This window comes from Halichoerus grypus, chromosome 3 (genome assembly GCF_964656455.1).
Source record: "Halichoerus grypus chromosome 3, mHalGry1.hap1.1, whole genome shotgun sequence".
Classification (NCBI taxonomy): domain Eukaryota; kingdom Metazoa; phylum Chordata; class Mammalia; order Carnivora; family Phocidae; genus Halichoerus; species Halichoerus grypus.
This window is the reverse complement of record NC_135714.1, coordinates 93,365,818-93,384,279: the sequence shown is the minus strand read 5'-3', so window position 1 is coordinate 93,384,279 and position 18,462 is coordinate 93,365,818. Positions and strand designations below refer to the sequence as shown.

Below are 18,462 nucleotides of genomic sequence, written 5' to 3'. Positions count from 1 at the left end.
TGGGTGGGGAAGGGGATGTGTGGTCTTCTAGGCAGTCCATTGCTATCTGGGTTTTTCTGGCCTGGTGGTTAGAATGTTCCAGTCATTGCAAGACACCTTCATTAATGCCTCAAGAAAGTGTGATAAGAAATAAGCACAATGGGTTTTACTTAGAGCATGAATTAAGTGATCTTATCTATTTTTTGATTTTAACTGTTGGGGTCTATAGTTGAGTAAGAGGGCTCACTAACTGAGTGCTTTTTGAGCAGGAATCATCTTCTACAAATTTATGACCCCCAAAGTTAGCAGTGTCTGGCTCATTGTAGGTGAATGAGTTTTAAATAAATGATTCATTCTAAACCATGACGAGTTTTTCATCTCATGAATGAATATCCAATTCATGAGATAAAAATCTAGACATTGAGTTGTTATGGTACCTCTCTCCCACTTACACCCTTTGTCAGAAGATATAATTAACTGAAAGATGAAAGAAATTAAGGCCTATAAATAGAATGACAGTCTTTGAGATAAAGGAGTCTTTTGGAAGGAAGTGATGAAGGAACACCTTTCAGAATATGGAAAATTAGTTATATTTTTCTAATTTATAAATATCTGAGTGACATTTGATTCATAACCTAGTGTCTTATACCTGGTTCCTTCCCTTCAAAATACCAATTTCTCCTGCATATTGGCTGATTTTGTATTCTGTAACAATCCTAGACATTGGAGTCTGCATGGAACTGTGAGGATTCATGTTTTATCTTTATAAGTATCTTGTATTTATAAGAGTACATTAACTATGTAATTGGATTAAAACAATAATATTATATTAGACATTCCTAGACAAAAGAGAATTCAAAACTACTGCCACTGCCAGAACCCAGTGATATAAATTAATATTTAAAAAAATTACAGAAGTCTTTACACGTTCTAATGCCAAGCTGAAAGGCCCACTTAGCTTTTGTCTTTTAACTTGGCAGGAAAGTGAGAATGATGGCTATTGATGTTAACAGATGTGGCATCAACTCTAGGTTCACTATTGTTCATATGGAATTTTCTTCACCTGGTACCCAGATGGTAACAAAAAAGTAGAATAAATTTCAAAATTAGTTTATTTTTTAATCATGATTACTGCATTCAGAAAATATTATGTGAGGGGCGCCTGGGTGGCTCAGTCGGTTGAGTGTCTGCCTTCGGCTTGGGTCATGATCCCGGGGTCCTGGGATCGAGCCCCGTATCGGGCTCCCTGCTTGGCAGGAGGCCTGCTTCTCCCTCTCCCACTCCCCCTGCTTGTGTTCCCTCTCTCGCTGTCTCTCTCTCTGTCAAATAAATAAATAAAATCTTAAAAAAAAAAAATATTATGTGAAAAACCTATTTTTTAAGCTAACTTTATATTATTCAAATAAAGAACTTAAGTATATATGGATGCATTATGGAAATTTCTTTATCAAACACCTGTACATAATATTATAAACTTGTTTTTGTAAACTGCTCTGAGGTTGCACAGCATTCTTTAAGGAAACGTTGACCTGTCATCCTTGATCCGTGAATTCTCAGGTTTAGAAGGCACCTTAGAGGTAACCTAGTACTCCTTTCCCATTTCAAATACATCTTCTAAAGAATCCCTGGCAGATGACTATGTAGTCTTTTTTTTTTTTTCTTCTTTTAGTTGTGGGGTTTTGTAGTTGTTGTTGTTTGCATTGTTGTTGTTGTTTTGCAATCTACCATTTTGTAATGTTATCCATTAGTCATAATTGTATACTTTGGAACGAAACAGAGATCAGCTGGTCCATCCACTGTTCACCAAAATATGAAAGCCACAAATTCAGAAGTCCTTGATTTTTTTTCCTTTTCCTTTCCCACTACCCTCCCTTCACTGATTTTGTCCTATCAGTTCTAAATTTAAATTATACATCTGATTTACCCACTTACTTCCATTTTTACTGCCACTAGGTGGTAGTCCAAGCCACCATCATCTTTGACCCACGCTACTGTAATAGCCTTCTCATTAATCCCTGTGTTTCAATTCTCATCTCTTTACAAGCAACTTTCTGTACCAGCGGTCTCCACATTGGAATATATACACTCCAGGGCAATGCAGGATCATTCATTAGGATACAAGAACAAATACCAGAAATTCTATTTCTATTTATTTTTATCCCATTCTTCTTAATTTCTATTTCATGTATGCTTATAATGTTGATAAATTAGTACAGTACTGCATTTGTGTCATTTATAAATAAATAAATGTACATGTATTTGGGGGATCATGCTTAAATATTGAATACTCTATTCCAGATATGTTCTGATTAGCACAGAGTAGGATTATTACTTCTTAGAATCCGCACACTGCCCTTATATAATGTAAGATCTTATTAGCATTTTAACTCTTTGCTTTTTTCCAAATTCATAATCTGATATATCCAACTTCCCAGATCCATAACGAACATGTAAATCATTGCTTCTTAACATGCAGTGCCTTCCATTTGTCCCAATTAGATTTTCTTACACTTTCTAAAAAAATTTTGAAACAATCTCATACTTACGGAAAAAGTCAAGTACCATACAAATACAACACAAATAATATTTTTTTCTGGACCATTTGGGAGTTCACTGCCAACCTGATGCCCCATCATCTCTAATACTTTATATTTCTGACAAAATCTCTTTCTACGCTGGTCACAAGACTATCAAAATCAGGAAATTAACATTGTTATTCCCATTTAATCCTTAGACCCTATTAAAAATTTGCCAGTTCTCAAAGTATGTCCTTTATCATAACTATTCCAATTCAGAATCACATGCTGCAATTATTTGTCAGGTTTCCTTATTCTCTTTCAAATTGGAAAAATTAACTCATTCCTTCTTTGACTTACATTATCTGGACACTTTTGAATATTTTAGACCGGTTATTTTGTAGAATATCCCTCAATTTGGGTTTGCCCATTGTTTTCTCGGGATGAGATTGAGGTGATGCATCTTAGGCTGACACACACGGAAACAGTGCTGTGCTCCTCTCATTACATCCTATCTGGAGGCACATGATGTTGGTTTGTCCCAGTTATTGGTGATGTTAACTTTGATCGCTAGATTAATATGGTGTTTATCAGGTGCTTTCACTGTACAGTTACTCTTTTAAAGATTTTGTTTATTTATTTGTCAAAGAGAGAGCACACAAGCAGGGGGAGCAGGCAGAGAGAGAGGCGGGCTCTCCACTGAGCAAGGAGCCCAATGTGGGAGCTGACCCCAGGACCCTGGGACCATGACCTGAGCTGCTGAAGGCAGACGCTTAACCGACTGAGCCACCCAGGCATCGCTGTACAGTTACTCTTTTATTACATGTTTTGTGGGGAGGTACTCTGCGACTATGTCATTATCCCATTCCATAGCAAACTTTTATTATTTACCAATTTATTTATATTAGTATGGACTCAGGGTTTCTATTTTATTCAGTGGGTATAATTTTTTACTATTTTTTACCATCATTTATTTTGGTACTCTCATTGTCCCATATTTGGCCAGTGAGATCCCCCTCATTCAGGCTTCTGCCTCTTTTTGACATTCCCTTCACTCTTTGAGCGCTTCCTTGATTTTTGATCTATATCTCACTTTCTTTGTTTCGACATTTCAGGTCATTTATATTACTTTGAGTCTTGATTATGCCACTTATAATATCAGCTATTCCTCCTAGATGATAAGCATTTCTTCTGTTTCTTTGTTCAAGTCATGGATAATAATGGATGATAATGGATATGGATATATAATGGATTATAATAATAAGTGGATAATAATGACCAGTGTGTTGAAGCCGAGGAAAGAGCCCTGCTGTACTGTTCCAGAGACTACTTCCCAGATCAGGAGTCTTCAACCAATTAATCAATATACTATTTTGTAGTGTATTTTGAAGACTTATTGATCATCAAGCTAGTTGCTGCTGCCAAGTCAGAGTCACTATCAAGCCAAAGATTCTTCCCTGGATTCCAACCATCTCCTTCCTGAAAGAAAATAATTTCTTAGCATTCAGTGCTGTTCTCCATGACCGAAAGCACTGTCTCCATCCCCACCTGATCCCAGGGTTCAGAGAACTCATACTTTATTTTTTTATTTTTATTTTTTTAAAGATTTTATTTATTTATTTGACAGAGAGAGATATAGCGAGAGAGGGAACACAAGCAGGGGGAGTGGGAGAGAGAGAAGCAGGGGGAGTGGGAGAGAGAGAAGCAGGGGGAGTGGGAGAGAGAGAAGCAGGCTTCCTGCAGAGCAGGAAGCCTGACGCAGGGCTCGATCCCAGGACCTGGGATCACGACCTGAGCTGAAGGCAGACACTTAATGCCTGAGCCACCCAGGCGCCCCGAGAACTCATACTTTAAAGTCACTCCCATTGCAAGAAGGATCTTGACTTAGAGTTCACTTAAGGATATCAAAGCTTTGGGTACCAGGAGGTGGTAGACAAAACAAACAACAACTTAGTCCCTGGCACATATTTTACACTCAGTATACTGCTTAACTGAGCAAATGAATAAATACTGAAGATTAATGCAAATAAATTAATCCAAACTTGAAATGGGTCTAGCTGTCCAATAATCTGTGAGTGTTCATGGAAAACCCTCTAATGCCAAAAATCTGGATTCCAGATTTTTTTTCAAGACTTACAGCTGTGAAACTTGACAAACCACTGAATTACTCTGAGTTTCAGTGTTTTTTGTTTTTGTTGTTATTAGACAAAAATAATAAATGGAACACTCCTGCCTCATCCACAGACTTGTATAAGCCAGAGAAATCATGTAAATGAAAATTATCTGTATGCCTTAATTGGTATTAATGTGTAATATCATTCTTATGATGAATATACAATGTTACCATACAGTTATTTTTTCATTATTTTATAAAAAATGAGCAGATTAAAAAGAAAATGAGCAGATTTTTGAAATGCCCATCATTTTCCTAAACTGTTTACCTAATACTGACATTTTTTAAAAAAGAAAATGAAGCTTAAAAATTTTTTTAAATTAACTAAATAAAATAACACAGAGAAGAAAAGAAAATGAAGCTAACTTAGCTTTTTGAAATACTCACGAATTATCTACTTAAAAATTGTTCTCAGATTTTTCTGGGATCAATATAAACCTCACTATTTGATTTACAAAAATCCTTCCTTTCTTTAATTAGAAAGTTAGAACAGATTTGCTTCTCAAAACTGATGGCATTTTTCCCCTGCTCTTTGATTTTTCAAAAAGTACTGATTTTATTTTTTTTTAAGATTTTATTTATTTATTTGTCAGAGAGAGAGGGAGGGGGAACACAAGCAGGGGGAGTGGGAGAGGGAGAAGCAGGCTTCCCGCTGAGCAAGGAGCCTGATGTGGGGCTCAATCCCAGGACCCCCGGATCACAACCCGAGCCAAAGGCAGATGCTCAACCGACTGAGCCAACCAGGCATCCAAGAAGTACTGATTTTAACTCTTAAAAAGAATAGAGAGAGCATCAGATTTAACTCCTGTCATTCAGGAATCATTTCCCAGCTTGGTGGGCAGGCTGGAGGAGTTGGGGGTCATCTCTATATCTCTATTCTATCTATAAAATTAACATAAAAGCATCCTACTTCTTACTGTTGTAGTGAGGACTAAATGTAATAATGCATGTGAAAGAAGGCCTATAAATAATAAAACTTTGTACAAATATGTAAGTAACATATGACTCAGAACTTGGAAGTAATAATAGCAAAACCTGTCATCTTTGATGTAGTCTCCTTATCAAATTCTATGCTCTCTTTCAATGCTACAACGACCCAATATGTATTATTATCCCTGTTTTACAGATGAGGAAACTGAGGATCAGAGGGGTTAAGTACTGCCCAAAGTCACACAGCTAATAAGCAGTGGAGCAAATTCAATCTCAGGTCTGTCTGACCCCCAAACTCTACCCTTAACCCATGCCACAAATTCTACCCCAAACTTCACCAATTTGGCCCCAAAGTCTTGAATCCATTTAATAAGAGTCTGTCCTGAAAAGATCGCTTGTATTCATGAGCTGCTGCCCAACCTTTATGTTGTTGGTTCTAAATTTTCCTATATGAAAACTGTTTTAGGTTGTGGGGAAAACAGAAACTATACAGTTAATAGTTCTGATGATGTCTCTTACTTATCTGCTAACACTGTATCCTCTCCTGAAAGAAGCAGACCTCTTCTTTCCTACTCTTTTTGTGAGCATTTTCTGTATTTCATGCTTTTCAAAAGGCTCAATTACTTTTGCTTTTAGGACTAGCTGAGAAAATGCCCAATTTGATTAGAAAGACTTGAATTGGTTAGCCATTCAATGAGTTGAATAGATACTCTGGCCAAGTACATTTTCTGCATAGAATAATTTAGTTAATAATTCATTAAAATTCTTACCCATGCAGATTTTCCATTTTTAAATTTACTCAATGCTTACATTGATAGGTGTTACCAATTTGTCATGTACTCATACAAAATCGATGGTTTCACAAGTAAATGTTTTGGATCCTGAACTGGATCATCAGAAATTATCAAGGATAGTAACAATACTTTATGAATTGGGTGCTAAATAATGCTTATGAAATGCTTATTTCTTTGAGAGTTTATTACATTTTAAATTACCATAATTGTGATAATTGTGAAACTTTGACAGCTTAATGATCAGCAGAGTAGACAGGGCCCATGTTGAATGCTGCTTTGCATTAGTGACCAAATTTCCCTATGGATCCTACAAAACCATCAATGTTACTGCAACTGATGCTTCAAAAGAATTCACAGTTACACTATACTATCATTTGAAAATTTAAATAAATTGCAGTATTCACCCAAGGTATGTATGACATGTTGGCCTTTCAGGTTAAATCAATTTAAAAAATTTTTTATTTTGATCTCAATATTACTCTTTGTAACTTGATTCCAAGAATATTTTCATATCTACCTTCTGCAACCTTCATTTTCTCAGAATTTCTGTATTTTCTATTTTAAAAGTCCTTTTGAACTTATGTAATAACTATGGAATCAATTGCTTTTAAATGTCATGAACTAATAAACACATCTTGACCCAAATGAAAATTCATACACTTATGTGATGATAACCATTCTCTGAGGAAAAGTCCTTGGCAGTATATCCTTGGGAAAAGAACAATGTTGGAAACTAACATTCATTTAATTTTAATGTATAATGTTTGCCTTGTTTTCTTAGACTATAAGTGAATGTAATTTTTTTTTAAATGGAGACACTGGAAAAAATATGAAAGGACTTGTTTCCTGCTGTTTTTGGGAAAATGTAATCCTTCCTTAGCATTAGCTAAAACCCTTACTCTAAAATGGTTTTCCCAAAATAATGTATTGGGAGCCAGAAAAATTCCCTTTCTCTTTACAGAGATCTAACAGGTTGGGAACTAATTATAACGTATTTTTTGACAATCAAACAGCAGACTTTTATATAACTTTTGCTTGTATTTTTAGTGCTTCAGAATTAGCTTGAAATAGATCTCAGGAAATGATTCGGAAGCTAATGTGAGGTGCCTAGACTAAAAACTAATAATACTACTACTCTAACATTTGTATCCTTTTCCTCATCACATTAGTTTTCTATGTCATATAATTAATTAAGAGATTAAAGTTTATTCAGATTAATTCCATTAAAAGAACTTTAAAAACACTTGAGATATGGGTGCCTGGGTGGCTCAGTCGGTTAAGCGTCCAACTCTTGATTTCGGCTCAGGTCGTGATCAGGGTCAGGAGATGGAGCCCTGTGTAGGGCTCTGAGCTCCATGCTCAAGATTCTCTCTCCTTCTGCCCCTCCCCCATCCCACTCGCACTCTCTCTCAAAAAAACAAAACAAAAGTACTTTGAGGTAAGGGGTGAAATCTTAGTTTCAAAAGGACTAATTTAGAGTCAAATGTATTTCAAATGTTAAATATGAAGCTAATTAGGATAAGACTTCTGAGTCAACAGTAGAAATGCTGAATTGGTCCTATTTCATTTGGGGTAAAGTTTCTCTTCATAGAACCGTTGTTTAATTTAAGAATCATTGTAATATCTCTTTTATCCTGCACTGACAACATTTTTACTCTTGTCAAGGTATCAGATACACACCGGACTTCAACATTCTATCATAAGACCTACCCAACCCAACTGCTTACCTCTGGACAATGCAACCCTACCTCAGAAGCTGAAGGAGGTTGGCTATTCAACACATATGGTTGGAAAATGGCACTTGGGTTTTTATAGAAAAGAATGTATGCCCACCAAGAGAGGATTTGATACCTTTTTTGGTTCCCTCTTGGGAAGTGGTGATTATTATACGCACTACAAATGTGACAGTCCTGGGATGTGTGGCTATGACTTGTATGAAAATGACAACGCTGCCTGGGACTATGACAATGGCATCTACTCCACACAGATGTACACTCAAAGAGTTCAGCAAATCTTAGCTTCTCATGACCCCAGAAAGCCTATATTTTTATATATTGCCTACCAAGCTGTTCACTCACCACTGCAAGCCCCCGGCAGGTATTTTGAACACTACAGATCCATTATCAACATAAATAGGCGGAGGTATGCTGCCATGCTTTCCTGCTTAGATGAAGCAATCAACAATGTGACCCTGGCCCTGAAGACATATGGTTTCTATAACAACAGCATTATCATATACTCTTCAGATAATGGCGGCCAGCCCACAGCAGGAGGAAGTAACTGGCCTCTCAGAGGTAGCAAAGGAACATACTGGGAAGGGGGCATTCGGGCTGTCGGCTTTGTGCATAGTCCACTTCTGAAAAACAAGGGAACCGTGTGTAAGGAGCTTGTGCACATCACCGACTGGTACCCCACTCTGATTTCACTGGCTGAAGGACAGATTGATGAGGACATTCAGCTGGATGGCTACGATGTCTGGGAAACCATAAGTGAGGGCCTTCGTTCGCCCCGGGTGGATATTTTGCACAACATTGACCCCATTTATACCAAGGCAAAAAATGGCTCCTGGGCAGCAGGCTACGGGATTTGGAACACCGCCATCCAGTCAGCCATCAGGGTGCAGCACTGGAAACTGCTTACAGGAAACCCTGGCTACAGTGACTGGGTTCCCCCTCAGTCTTTCAGCAACCTGGGGCCCAACCGGTGGCACAACGAACGAATCACCTTGTCGACCAGCAAAAGCGTATGGCTCTTCAACATCACAGCCGACCCATATGAGAGAGTGGACCTGTCTCACAGGTATCCTGGAATCGTGAAGCAGCTGCTACGGAGGCTCTCGCAATTCAACAAAACCGCAGTGCCTGTCAGGTACCCCCCCAAAGACCCCAGGAGTAACCCTCGGCTCAATGGGGGAGTCTGGGGACCATGGTATAAAGAGGAATACAAGAAAAAGAAGCCAAGCAAAAATAAGGCTGAGAAAAAGCAGAAGAAAAGTAAGACCAAGAAGAAACAGCAGAAAGCAGGTTCATTTTCAAATTGCCGTTCCGGTGTTTGCCATCACCGTGGATAAGTACACGTTTTTTCCTGGCTGGTTAAACTTAAGTCAGTCTTAGTCTTTTAGCTGTTTTCTAGGTAAACCAGCAAATCTGGCTCGATAATACCACCGCCATAAGCACCAGACTTACTTTCATGTGTTGGCCACAGGGAAAACAGGGCTATTCAGTGCCAAAGGTGCTAGCTACCCTTGCGAGCCACACTTGGAGGAGAATGGAGATGCTTATTTCTTTTGCTCCTTTGTGAAAGTGCTCGTTAAGGATTTCAGCTGCTGTGTTTCGGTCAACGGACCAAACACTTGCTTTAAACTGCAATCCATGAATATGTTAATTTGATGCAAGTTACAGGGTAGCATGATGAAAACTACCTTTGATCAAGTACAAAGGTTGCCTCACCTCAAAAGGCCTTGAAAAATATTTTTTCTTAGTGAATTATTGTATCTCCATCTTATGATACTTGGTTTTTTAAATTAATTCCATTTCACGTATCATTTCCTTTCCTGTGAAAATAAGCTGTTTCCTCCTGTGTAAACAGCTTGCACCTCATTTTATCACGCATGAGGGAATGGCAAATAAGAATGTTTGAGCACACTGCCAAAACATGAATGTAACTATTTTCCAAACACTTTAACAGAATGACATTTCAACGTAAAGTACATAATTTATTTTACAGAAAAATATTTTGTTTCCATAAAAAGTTATACAAATGACTTTAATTTTTATTTTCTATATACTGTTAGAAGTTTATTTCATATCTTCAAGATTACCAAGCACTGTAATACTATAAATTACTGTAATACTGTGTGAATTCATAGAATATAAAAAGAAAATTAGTCAGAAAAAATGATAATCATCATTGTTCAACCATTATTTTGAATGTAAAAAGATGAATATATTCCTTACAAATTACTTGGAAATTCAGTGTTGTACGGGGTTGAGAGACAACTTTATTGTTTCTGTAATAAACACTTTATTTATGTGTCTTTATTATTAAAATGACTTATTTTACAGCACTAGCAAATTTAGTGTGGTTTTCCTGATCTAGTTTCTAGATAAAATTATATTATTCATCTTAACAACAAAAATCTTTACAAATAGGGAATTGAAGTCATGATTTTCTAACAACCATATTATTTATATATAAAAATATAAAAATATATAAAATATATATGTATTTTAAATATATAAATATGTAAAATATATTTATATATTATTTATAATATGGATTTTGCAAATAAGAGGTGTTTCCACTTGGCTATTTCATAGAGAAAAATGTTATTTTGTTAATCTATAACATTTATAATGATCCTACTCTTACACAAAGTAGATACCGTGGGGATGTGATTTTAAGTTCTCTATTAATGCCCATAACTTTTTCAATGGAAATAAATTAGCCCACAGGCTTCTATCTGGAAATGGCTTCACAGATGTTCGCTATTTGTAAGAATACCTGCCACCTGCACATGGTGCTAGGTAGACTGTGATTTAAGAGAAGTCTGTCTTGCAGGGCACCTGGGTGGCTCAGTTGGTTAGGTCATGCTCCTGGGCTCCCTGCTCAACAGGGAGTCTGCTTCTGCCCCTCCCCCTGCTCATGTGCTGTGCTTACTCTCTCTCTCTCAAATAAATAAAATCTTTTTTTTTTTAAAGTCTGTCTTGCCCTTAAAAAACTAAAGTCTAACATAATAGTCATCTATAAATAATGAACAAAAATATTTTCAAAATGCTGTCAGCAAACCTCTAGGTCTTTCAAGACATCCAGGAAGGAAAATCCTCTACAGTTGACTTTCATGCCCTAATCATTAAAACTGTGTTAATACTGGACATTTAGTCTCAGGCGTCATTCTCCTAAACTATGATTCTCAGGCTGCATTTCTAGAGCTGTCGGTGGCTCTTTCAAGTGTAAACTGCAGCTCTTTAAAACCTCTGATCCTTTTACCAGGAGACCAAAAGAAAGTCCTGGACTGAAAAATAAGTTTCCCACTAGTTTTGTCAGAAAACAGCTTGTGGATATGGCCATGCATCTTGGATGAGAAAGGATATAAAACAGTTAATGCGAACAAAAAAGCAACAAACCCTTATGGTCCCTTTCCAGTGAAAACATCCACCCCAGGTCTGTCAAGTCTACTAAAGGAGTTGTTTCATCTATATTTACATACTCTTACTTCACTTTTCAAAAAACTGAGTGAATGTTACAGTTTTCTTGACCAGGCCCTTTTTGAAAATCTGAAGGACAGAGAAAACACTGGCCCACTGACAGCTGAATAAGTATACAGTAAATACACTTTAACATTTGCTATTCCACGGTCCATGAATTTGGCATCAGGATTAACTTCTTAAGCATTTTATTCATAGGATTCTTGAGCACCCAAATTGTGAATTTGTCAGTAGCCATCAGAATAGGTGTTGGCAGAAAGATATACATTCATTCAACAAATATTTATTAAATTCTACTATTTGTCAGGTAAAATTCTAGGGGCTTGGGATGTATCAATGAACAAAATGAATAAAAATTCTTACCTTTGTGCAGGTTACACTCTTGCCAAGTTAGGCAGACAATAAATAATGAACATAACTAATAAGCAAATTATATACATAGTCTCCCGCCTTAGCCACAATTTTGCTTTCCGCGGTTTCAGTTACTCTAAGTCCACTGTAGTCCGGAAGTAGGTGATCCTCCTTCTTCTGTATCATCAGGTCCCTTGTAGCCATCCCAATGCCTATGTCATTCACCTCGCTTCATTTCAGCACTCTGGGACTTTTTTCATCTCACATCATCACAAGAAGGCTGAGTTCAGTACAATAAGATATTTGAGAGAGAGAGAGAGTACATTCATGCAACTTTTATTCCAGCATGTTGTTATAATTGTTATTTTTTTATTAGTTATTGCTGTTAATCTCTTACTGTGCTTAATTTATAAATTAAGCTTTATCATAGGTATGTAGGTATAGGAAAAAATATAGTATATATATAGGGTTAGACATTATCTGCAGTTTCAGGCATCTGCTGGAGGTCTTGGGACTGCTGTATATAAGTACTATATAAAGTAATATGAAAAGGAAAAAGTACATCAGGAAAAGGGGAGGATTCATTCAACGCCAAGTTTATCCACCCATTTATTCAACATTTGTGAAGTGCCACATGTAATGGTATCTGCTAGGGTCTGGTGACAAGGATCATCAGACAGAGTTCCTGCCTTCAGGTCGTGTACATTCTCCTGGGAAACATACACAAATCAAATAGACATCCTCATCTCCCCCACACTTCTTCCCTAATTGATCTCTCTCCGTAGCACTTCTCACCCTTTAATATAGTTCATATTTTACTTACATATTTTCTTTATTCTCTAACTCTTCCCTCTAGAGTATAAGCTTCTTAAAAGTGGTTTATGTCTGGGGCGCCTGGGTGGCTCGGTCGGTTGAGTGCCTGCCTTCAGCTCGGGTCATGATCTCAGGGTCTTGGGATCGAGCCCCGCGTCGGGAGCCTGCTTTTCTCTCTCTCCCTCTGCCTCCCCACCAGCTTGTGCTCTCTCACTCACTCTCTCTCAAATAAATAAATAAAATCTTAAAAAAAAAAAGTGGTTTATGTCTGTTTACATCTGTCTCATCAGTATATAAAGCAATACCTGGCTCATAGTCAGCATTCAATATATATTTTTTGAATGAATAAATAAAACAATCACGTATGTCCATATGTTCAGCTATATTTGCTTGAGTTTCCGTTTTCCATTTTTTTTTGTTTGCTTTCCATTTCTTATATAGGGATTTCACTGTTGAGAATAGAACTAATCATCCCTAATACTTTCCTCATAATAATAGCAATAATGTGAAATGCAGACATTTCTAGCACTATAAAAAAGTAACTCTAATAATGTATAGTTATAAAAACAAAGTGTTATAGCAAAAGCCAAGCGAAAGTCACACAAAATTGAGAGCCAATTTTATCTATATAATCTTTATTACCTAACAGGGCAGAACATTATTATTCTAACACTACTTTGAATATCACAGAATACATTAGCTAAAATGAGAGTTTCCAGAAAGGAGAGGTGGGGGCTTAAATTGTGAATATTTTTTTTTGTAGCAAGTGGTGAAAGGAAAAAAAACATAAATAGCAAATAAACCTCTATGTCTTCATAGAATTATGAAGACACATGGACTATAGCTCCTATCCTTGGGTGTTCTATTATAAACTTCTCCAATTTGGCAGAGCAGGAATTCTTCTTTGAAGATAGGTTTTTCTTAAGCTGGGTTGTAGCATCTCCATGAAGTCTGTTGATGTATAGGCTAGCTATGACATTATTAAACCCAGGATAACAAAATGTCCTTGTGAGTTGGGCAAACACATTACCTAACCTTCCATTTCATATCTATGACTTGAAGTTTCCTTTCGCTCAAATTTTTCTACAATCTTATATTTTTGGTCAATTGGTTTATGCAATTTTGTGTAAAATTAATCCCAACAACTGCAAAGGAGCAAGAAAATAACATAAGCTCATGAGAAATGTCTACATAGTCACTCTTTGCAGAAATTCTCTAGCTGAAAATTTTAAGTGAGGAACATCTTATGAATCAAAGAAAAGTGAAATTTGTGTTTCAGAATAAAAATCCAAAAACAATTTTCAAGAGGACATAGTAATCTCTCTGGAAACAATAAAGAATTAATGTTCCTTCAACCTTGAGAGCTGTGAATGACTGGTGGATACTTTCAACTGAACTTCTAAATCCTAAACAACTATGAGAAAAAAAATTTTTATAACTAAAGTTAACAGACACAAAACCTTGATTTGAGGTAGCATCTGAAACTGTATTTTCTCACCTCACCATCACTAGAACTTCCAGAGGCTCTTTTTCAGCAAAAAAATTATAGCATAATTCATCAGTCATGGAGATGCATTCTAATACATGTCCCACTAACATTTCTCTATTTGTAGCTTTTTGTGATTGGAGTATCAATCCCCTCCCTACCTGGGAGGTAGGGAATTACAAGCATGTAGCATCCACATTACTTTTTACTATGCAGTCACACTTAATTCAGCAACAAAATGTAGGGGTTCAGGGTCTATCACCCCAAAATATGCTGTCTTGGCATATTGGTTACTTTGAGTGAGTTAAAGGCAAGTTAAAAATGGCAGATGCAAGAAGGGACCTCTGACCTTCCTTTGTCTTCTGGAAGGCAGGAGATAAAACTCCCATGAAAAGTGCCCTCCCTGTTGCTGGAGTGGGGAGTGGGGTGGGAGGGATGGGGTGGCTGGGTGATAGACACTGGGGAGGGTATGTGCTATAGTGAACGCTATGAATTGTGCAAGACTGTTGAATCACAGATCTGTACCTCTGAAACAAATAATGCAATATATGTTAAGAAAAAAAAAAAGATAGTAGGAAGGGATAAATGAAGGGGGGGAAGCAGAGGGGGAGACGAACCATGAGAGACGATGGACTCTGAAAAACAAACTGAGGGTTCTAGAGGGGAGGGGGGTGGGAAGATGGGTTAGCCTGGTGATGGGTATTAAAGAGGGCACATTCTGCATGGAGCACTGGGTGTTATGCACAAACAATGAATCATGGAACACTACATCAAAAACTAATGATGTATGATGATTAACATAACAATAAAAAAATTTTTTTAAAAAGTGCCCTCCCTGTACCAGGAGGAAGGAAGACATTCTCGTCACCAGAGAAGGGGACTGAAGGCTGAGAGAAATCTGTACAAACTTGTTAAACTGATCCTCATCTCTCTAGTCACGTTTCCACAATTAACTGCCCTAGCCCAAACCCCTTTGTTTTGTCACGTTCTTACAATTTACCACCCTTTGTCCAACCTAGTACGTAGCATTCAACTCTAGCTACTTCTTTGGGTCTTCATTTTCCAGTGAAGGTGCCCACATACATGTAAAAATAAAGTATACAGTCTTTTTATTATACTTGTCTTTCTTTTCTTCAGGTTTTGCTCAAAGCCCTAAGAGTTAACTTAGCCTTTCAAAGATTACAGTAACTGCTGCCAAGATAAGCTATTACTTTCCAGCGGGGAGAAGTGGCTGCAGTGACCATCAGACTAGGTAAGTGGATAAGTGGAAAGGTTTTTCCCTTCTTTCTTTGGCTCCATGCCTGTGTACTTCCCTAGCATCCGGGCTATGGTTGCGCTGTTTCTTTCTGTCCTCTATGGCTCCACATTTTTCATTTTTAGTACCTTCATTATCCATCCCTGAGTCCCACACCACTTCCTGCCACAGAACTAGGCACAGAGACACCTGTGTCCAGCAAATGATTGACATCTTAATTCCTCCCCTCCTAAAGTTCCCCAGCATAAAGAGATGAGTGTGTAGAGCTACCCTCATCCCCCCTGGTAACGGGAAGTCCTGAGCCCCACACTTAAACCTTTAGCAGTAGAGATCACGGTAGAAGGGGAGTGGGGGAGGGGAGAAGCAAAGTGTTTCCATAGGAACAAGTGAGATCTATCTCCCTTCAGGTTTGAGCAGCTTAGCAGCTGCAGTGCCCAAAGCCTTACTACAGTTTTGGTAACTAATTAATGCTTTTTCCTCCTGTCTACAGGAGAAAGCAATAAACAAAGTAATTTCTACTGTTTGGGGCCTACCCAAAGCCCACCTTTAGGAATTCCTGCTCTTTCTCATCTAGCCTGGAGGAGAAAGCAACTGAGACGTCTTGTCTACCTACCCACAGCCCAATTTGGGGAATTCCTGGACCTTTTCTTCCCTTGCCTGGAAGAAAGAACAAAAACCAAAAGCACCATTTGGGCTGCTTGTTCCAATCCTACCTCCCGCTCCTCAGCCAACAAAGGTCTCCCCATCCTTTCAAAATGGTAGCCACTAATTCTGTTGACATCTCTCAAATCCTGTTAGTCAGCCTATGAGGTTCTCCTGTGACTCTTCCGGCAAACCAGGTTTCAAACAGGATCCCATCCTTGTCAGCAAAATTGATACATTTTTACTATTTATATTTCTTCATAGTTATCCTGAAAGAAAGCCTGACCTTGCTGGGGTAGAGATCAGAGTCATTGTTATTATTTACTCATGATGACATCACCAGTTTCCCAGAGGTGACCTCATAACAGCCACATGGTTAGGACTCCGTGTCCAGGAGTCGTACCACAGGAGCAGAACCCTGAGATTAGGAATTGGGGTTTTATATAGAAACAGGATACCTCTCCCCTCCTCCCCTTCTGAGAAAAAAGGAGAAACCTCTGCTCTGCAGGCTTTCACAATCCTTTGGAATGTAAATGAATTAAGTCTGCACCACAGAATGCAAAGCATTTGGCTCTGGAAGAGGTAAGTTTTATTACCCTTCGGATGAGAGCAGATGGTTCAAGGTCTATCCAATACCCTTTAACTTCCAAGGCTTGTCCTTTAACCCAAGTGCCAATAATGTTTTCTCAGAAAGGCCTAACTGTGTAGAACCATGAAGATAGCCACTTCTTGACACAGATCAGTGGTTGCCTGTGGCTGAATGTTGGAGCGAGACTGAGAGGGAATAGGTAGGAGGGAATCTTCTGGGGTGAGGGAAGTATTTTAAAACTGAATTGTGAGGTCTCGAGATCAAAACGGCAAGCAGGCCTGCTATTGCAGCATCCAGCCAGTGGCTGGAGGGTATTCGGAAATGGTACCATGATGCCACAGGGTTCAATAAACTGGAGTTAGTGTGAGATGATACAGTATATGAGAATGATGATGTGAAAGAGGCCATAAGCTTCCTGAGAACCTGTACAACCACAGGGTGTTTCACACTGAGAGAGCACTGCATCTGACCACGAGGCAGCAGATCATGCCTAATGAGCAGTGGACAAAATATGAGGAGGATCAATTCTACTTGAACCCTACTTGAAAGAAGTTATTTGGGAAACAGAAGAGAGAGAAGAATGGGCAAAGAAATAATCATGCAGTTGAAATCTGTGGTTGCAGCTGCCCTCAAATATTTTTAAGAAGTTGGGTAAATCTGAAGTGTACAATTGAGAACTATTTGGGCTGTAAATGTACTACTTTAAATAAATGTCTATTGTAATTTTTAAAAATTAAATTTAAAAAATGTTAATAAAAAAACTGAATTGCAGGGATGATTTCACAACTGCACAATGTACTAAAAATCACTGAACTGTACACTTGAGATAGGAAACTGAAGGGACCCCATGAAGGACTGCTTTTTTGCTGCCTCTATTCTTGCAAGGACCTGCACCTCTGCTTTACCCATGCCTTAATGTATGTCCTCCTCATCAAGGTCAAGGAGTTACTGATTTCTTTGGAGTCTTCCAGTATGATAGATAACATTTAAGGAGAAACTGGGCGAGGTCATTTTTTAAGACCACTGACTCCAGACACCTTGATGCCAAGACTCTTGGCTTCAGGGCATATTAGGTGACTTATGGAGGGCACCTGAGCACTTGTCCTTGTTTTGACTAGTTCCTGGATGCGTGGGAGGACACGTACACCAGACCACTATCCTCAGTAAAACCTCCCCAAAACCAAGCAAAGATGACAGTCTCTCTCTTTCCTCTCCAAGTCTCCCGGATGCTCGGTCTGTATCTCTGTATCTTCAGTAAACTCTGCTCTCACTTCCTCTTGGCTCCCGTTTGATTTCTATACTGCAAGAAGCCAAGGACCCTCTTGGCTGGTCCTGTGGGACCCCCTCTGTGTCCTTGGACCTGACCTGCCTACATCACACTTACAATGGGCAAATTGTGTGGTATGTAAATTATTCAATAAAGCTATTAAATATAAGCCATAGATTGGGAGGATTATTTGTAACAACTATAACTTAATGAAAGATCTGTTTCCAGGTTATATAAGGAACTCTTACAAATCAATAAGAAAAAAGAAATAAAGGTCCCTCACAAAAGATGACACACCCAAATGGCCAATAAATATTTGAAAATGTGCTCAAAATCATTAGGCATTAGGGAAATGCAAATTAAAGTCATAATGCTATACTATTACACACCCACCAGAAAGGCTAAAATGAAAAAGACAAAACCAAGTGTTGACAAGTATCTTGAACAACTGGGTGAGAGT

The 18,462-nt window shown here is 38.1% G+C and overlaps 1 protein-coding gene and 1 pseudogene across 1 annotated transcript in view; both read left to right on the top strand.

Moving 5' to 3' along the window:
- Positions 1-10,458, top strand: part of ARSJ (arylsulfatase family member J) — a 79,334-nt gene extending 68,876 nt beyond the window's left edge. The window contains exon 2 of the mRNA XM_078069174.1: positions 8,058-10,458. Coding sequence (XP_077925300.1) covers positions 8,058-9,462 — 1,405 coding nt within the window. The 3' untranslated portion in view covers positions 9,463-10,458. The remainder of the gene's footprint in view (positions 1-8,057) is intronic.
- Positions 10,459-10,860: 402 nt separating this feature from the next.
- LOC118527726 (cytochrome b-c1 complex subunit 7 pseudogene) lies at positions 10,861-17,450 on the top strand (annotated as a pseudogene).
- Positions 17,451-18,462: the final 1,012 nt, after the last annotated feature.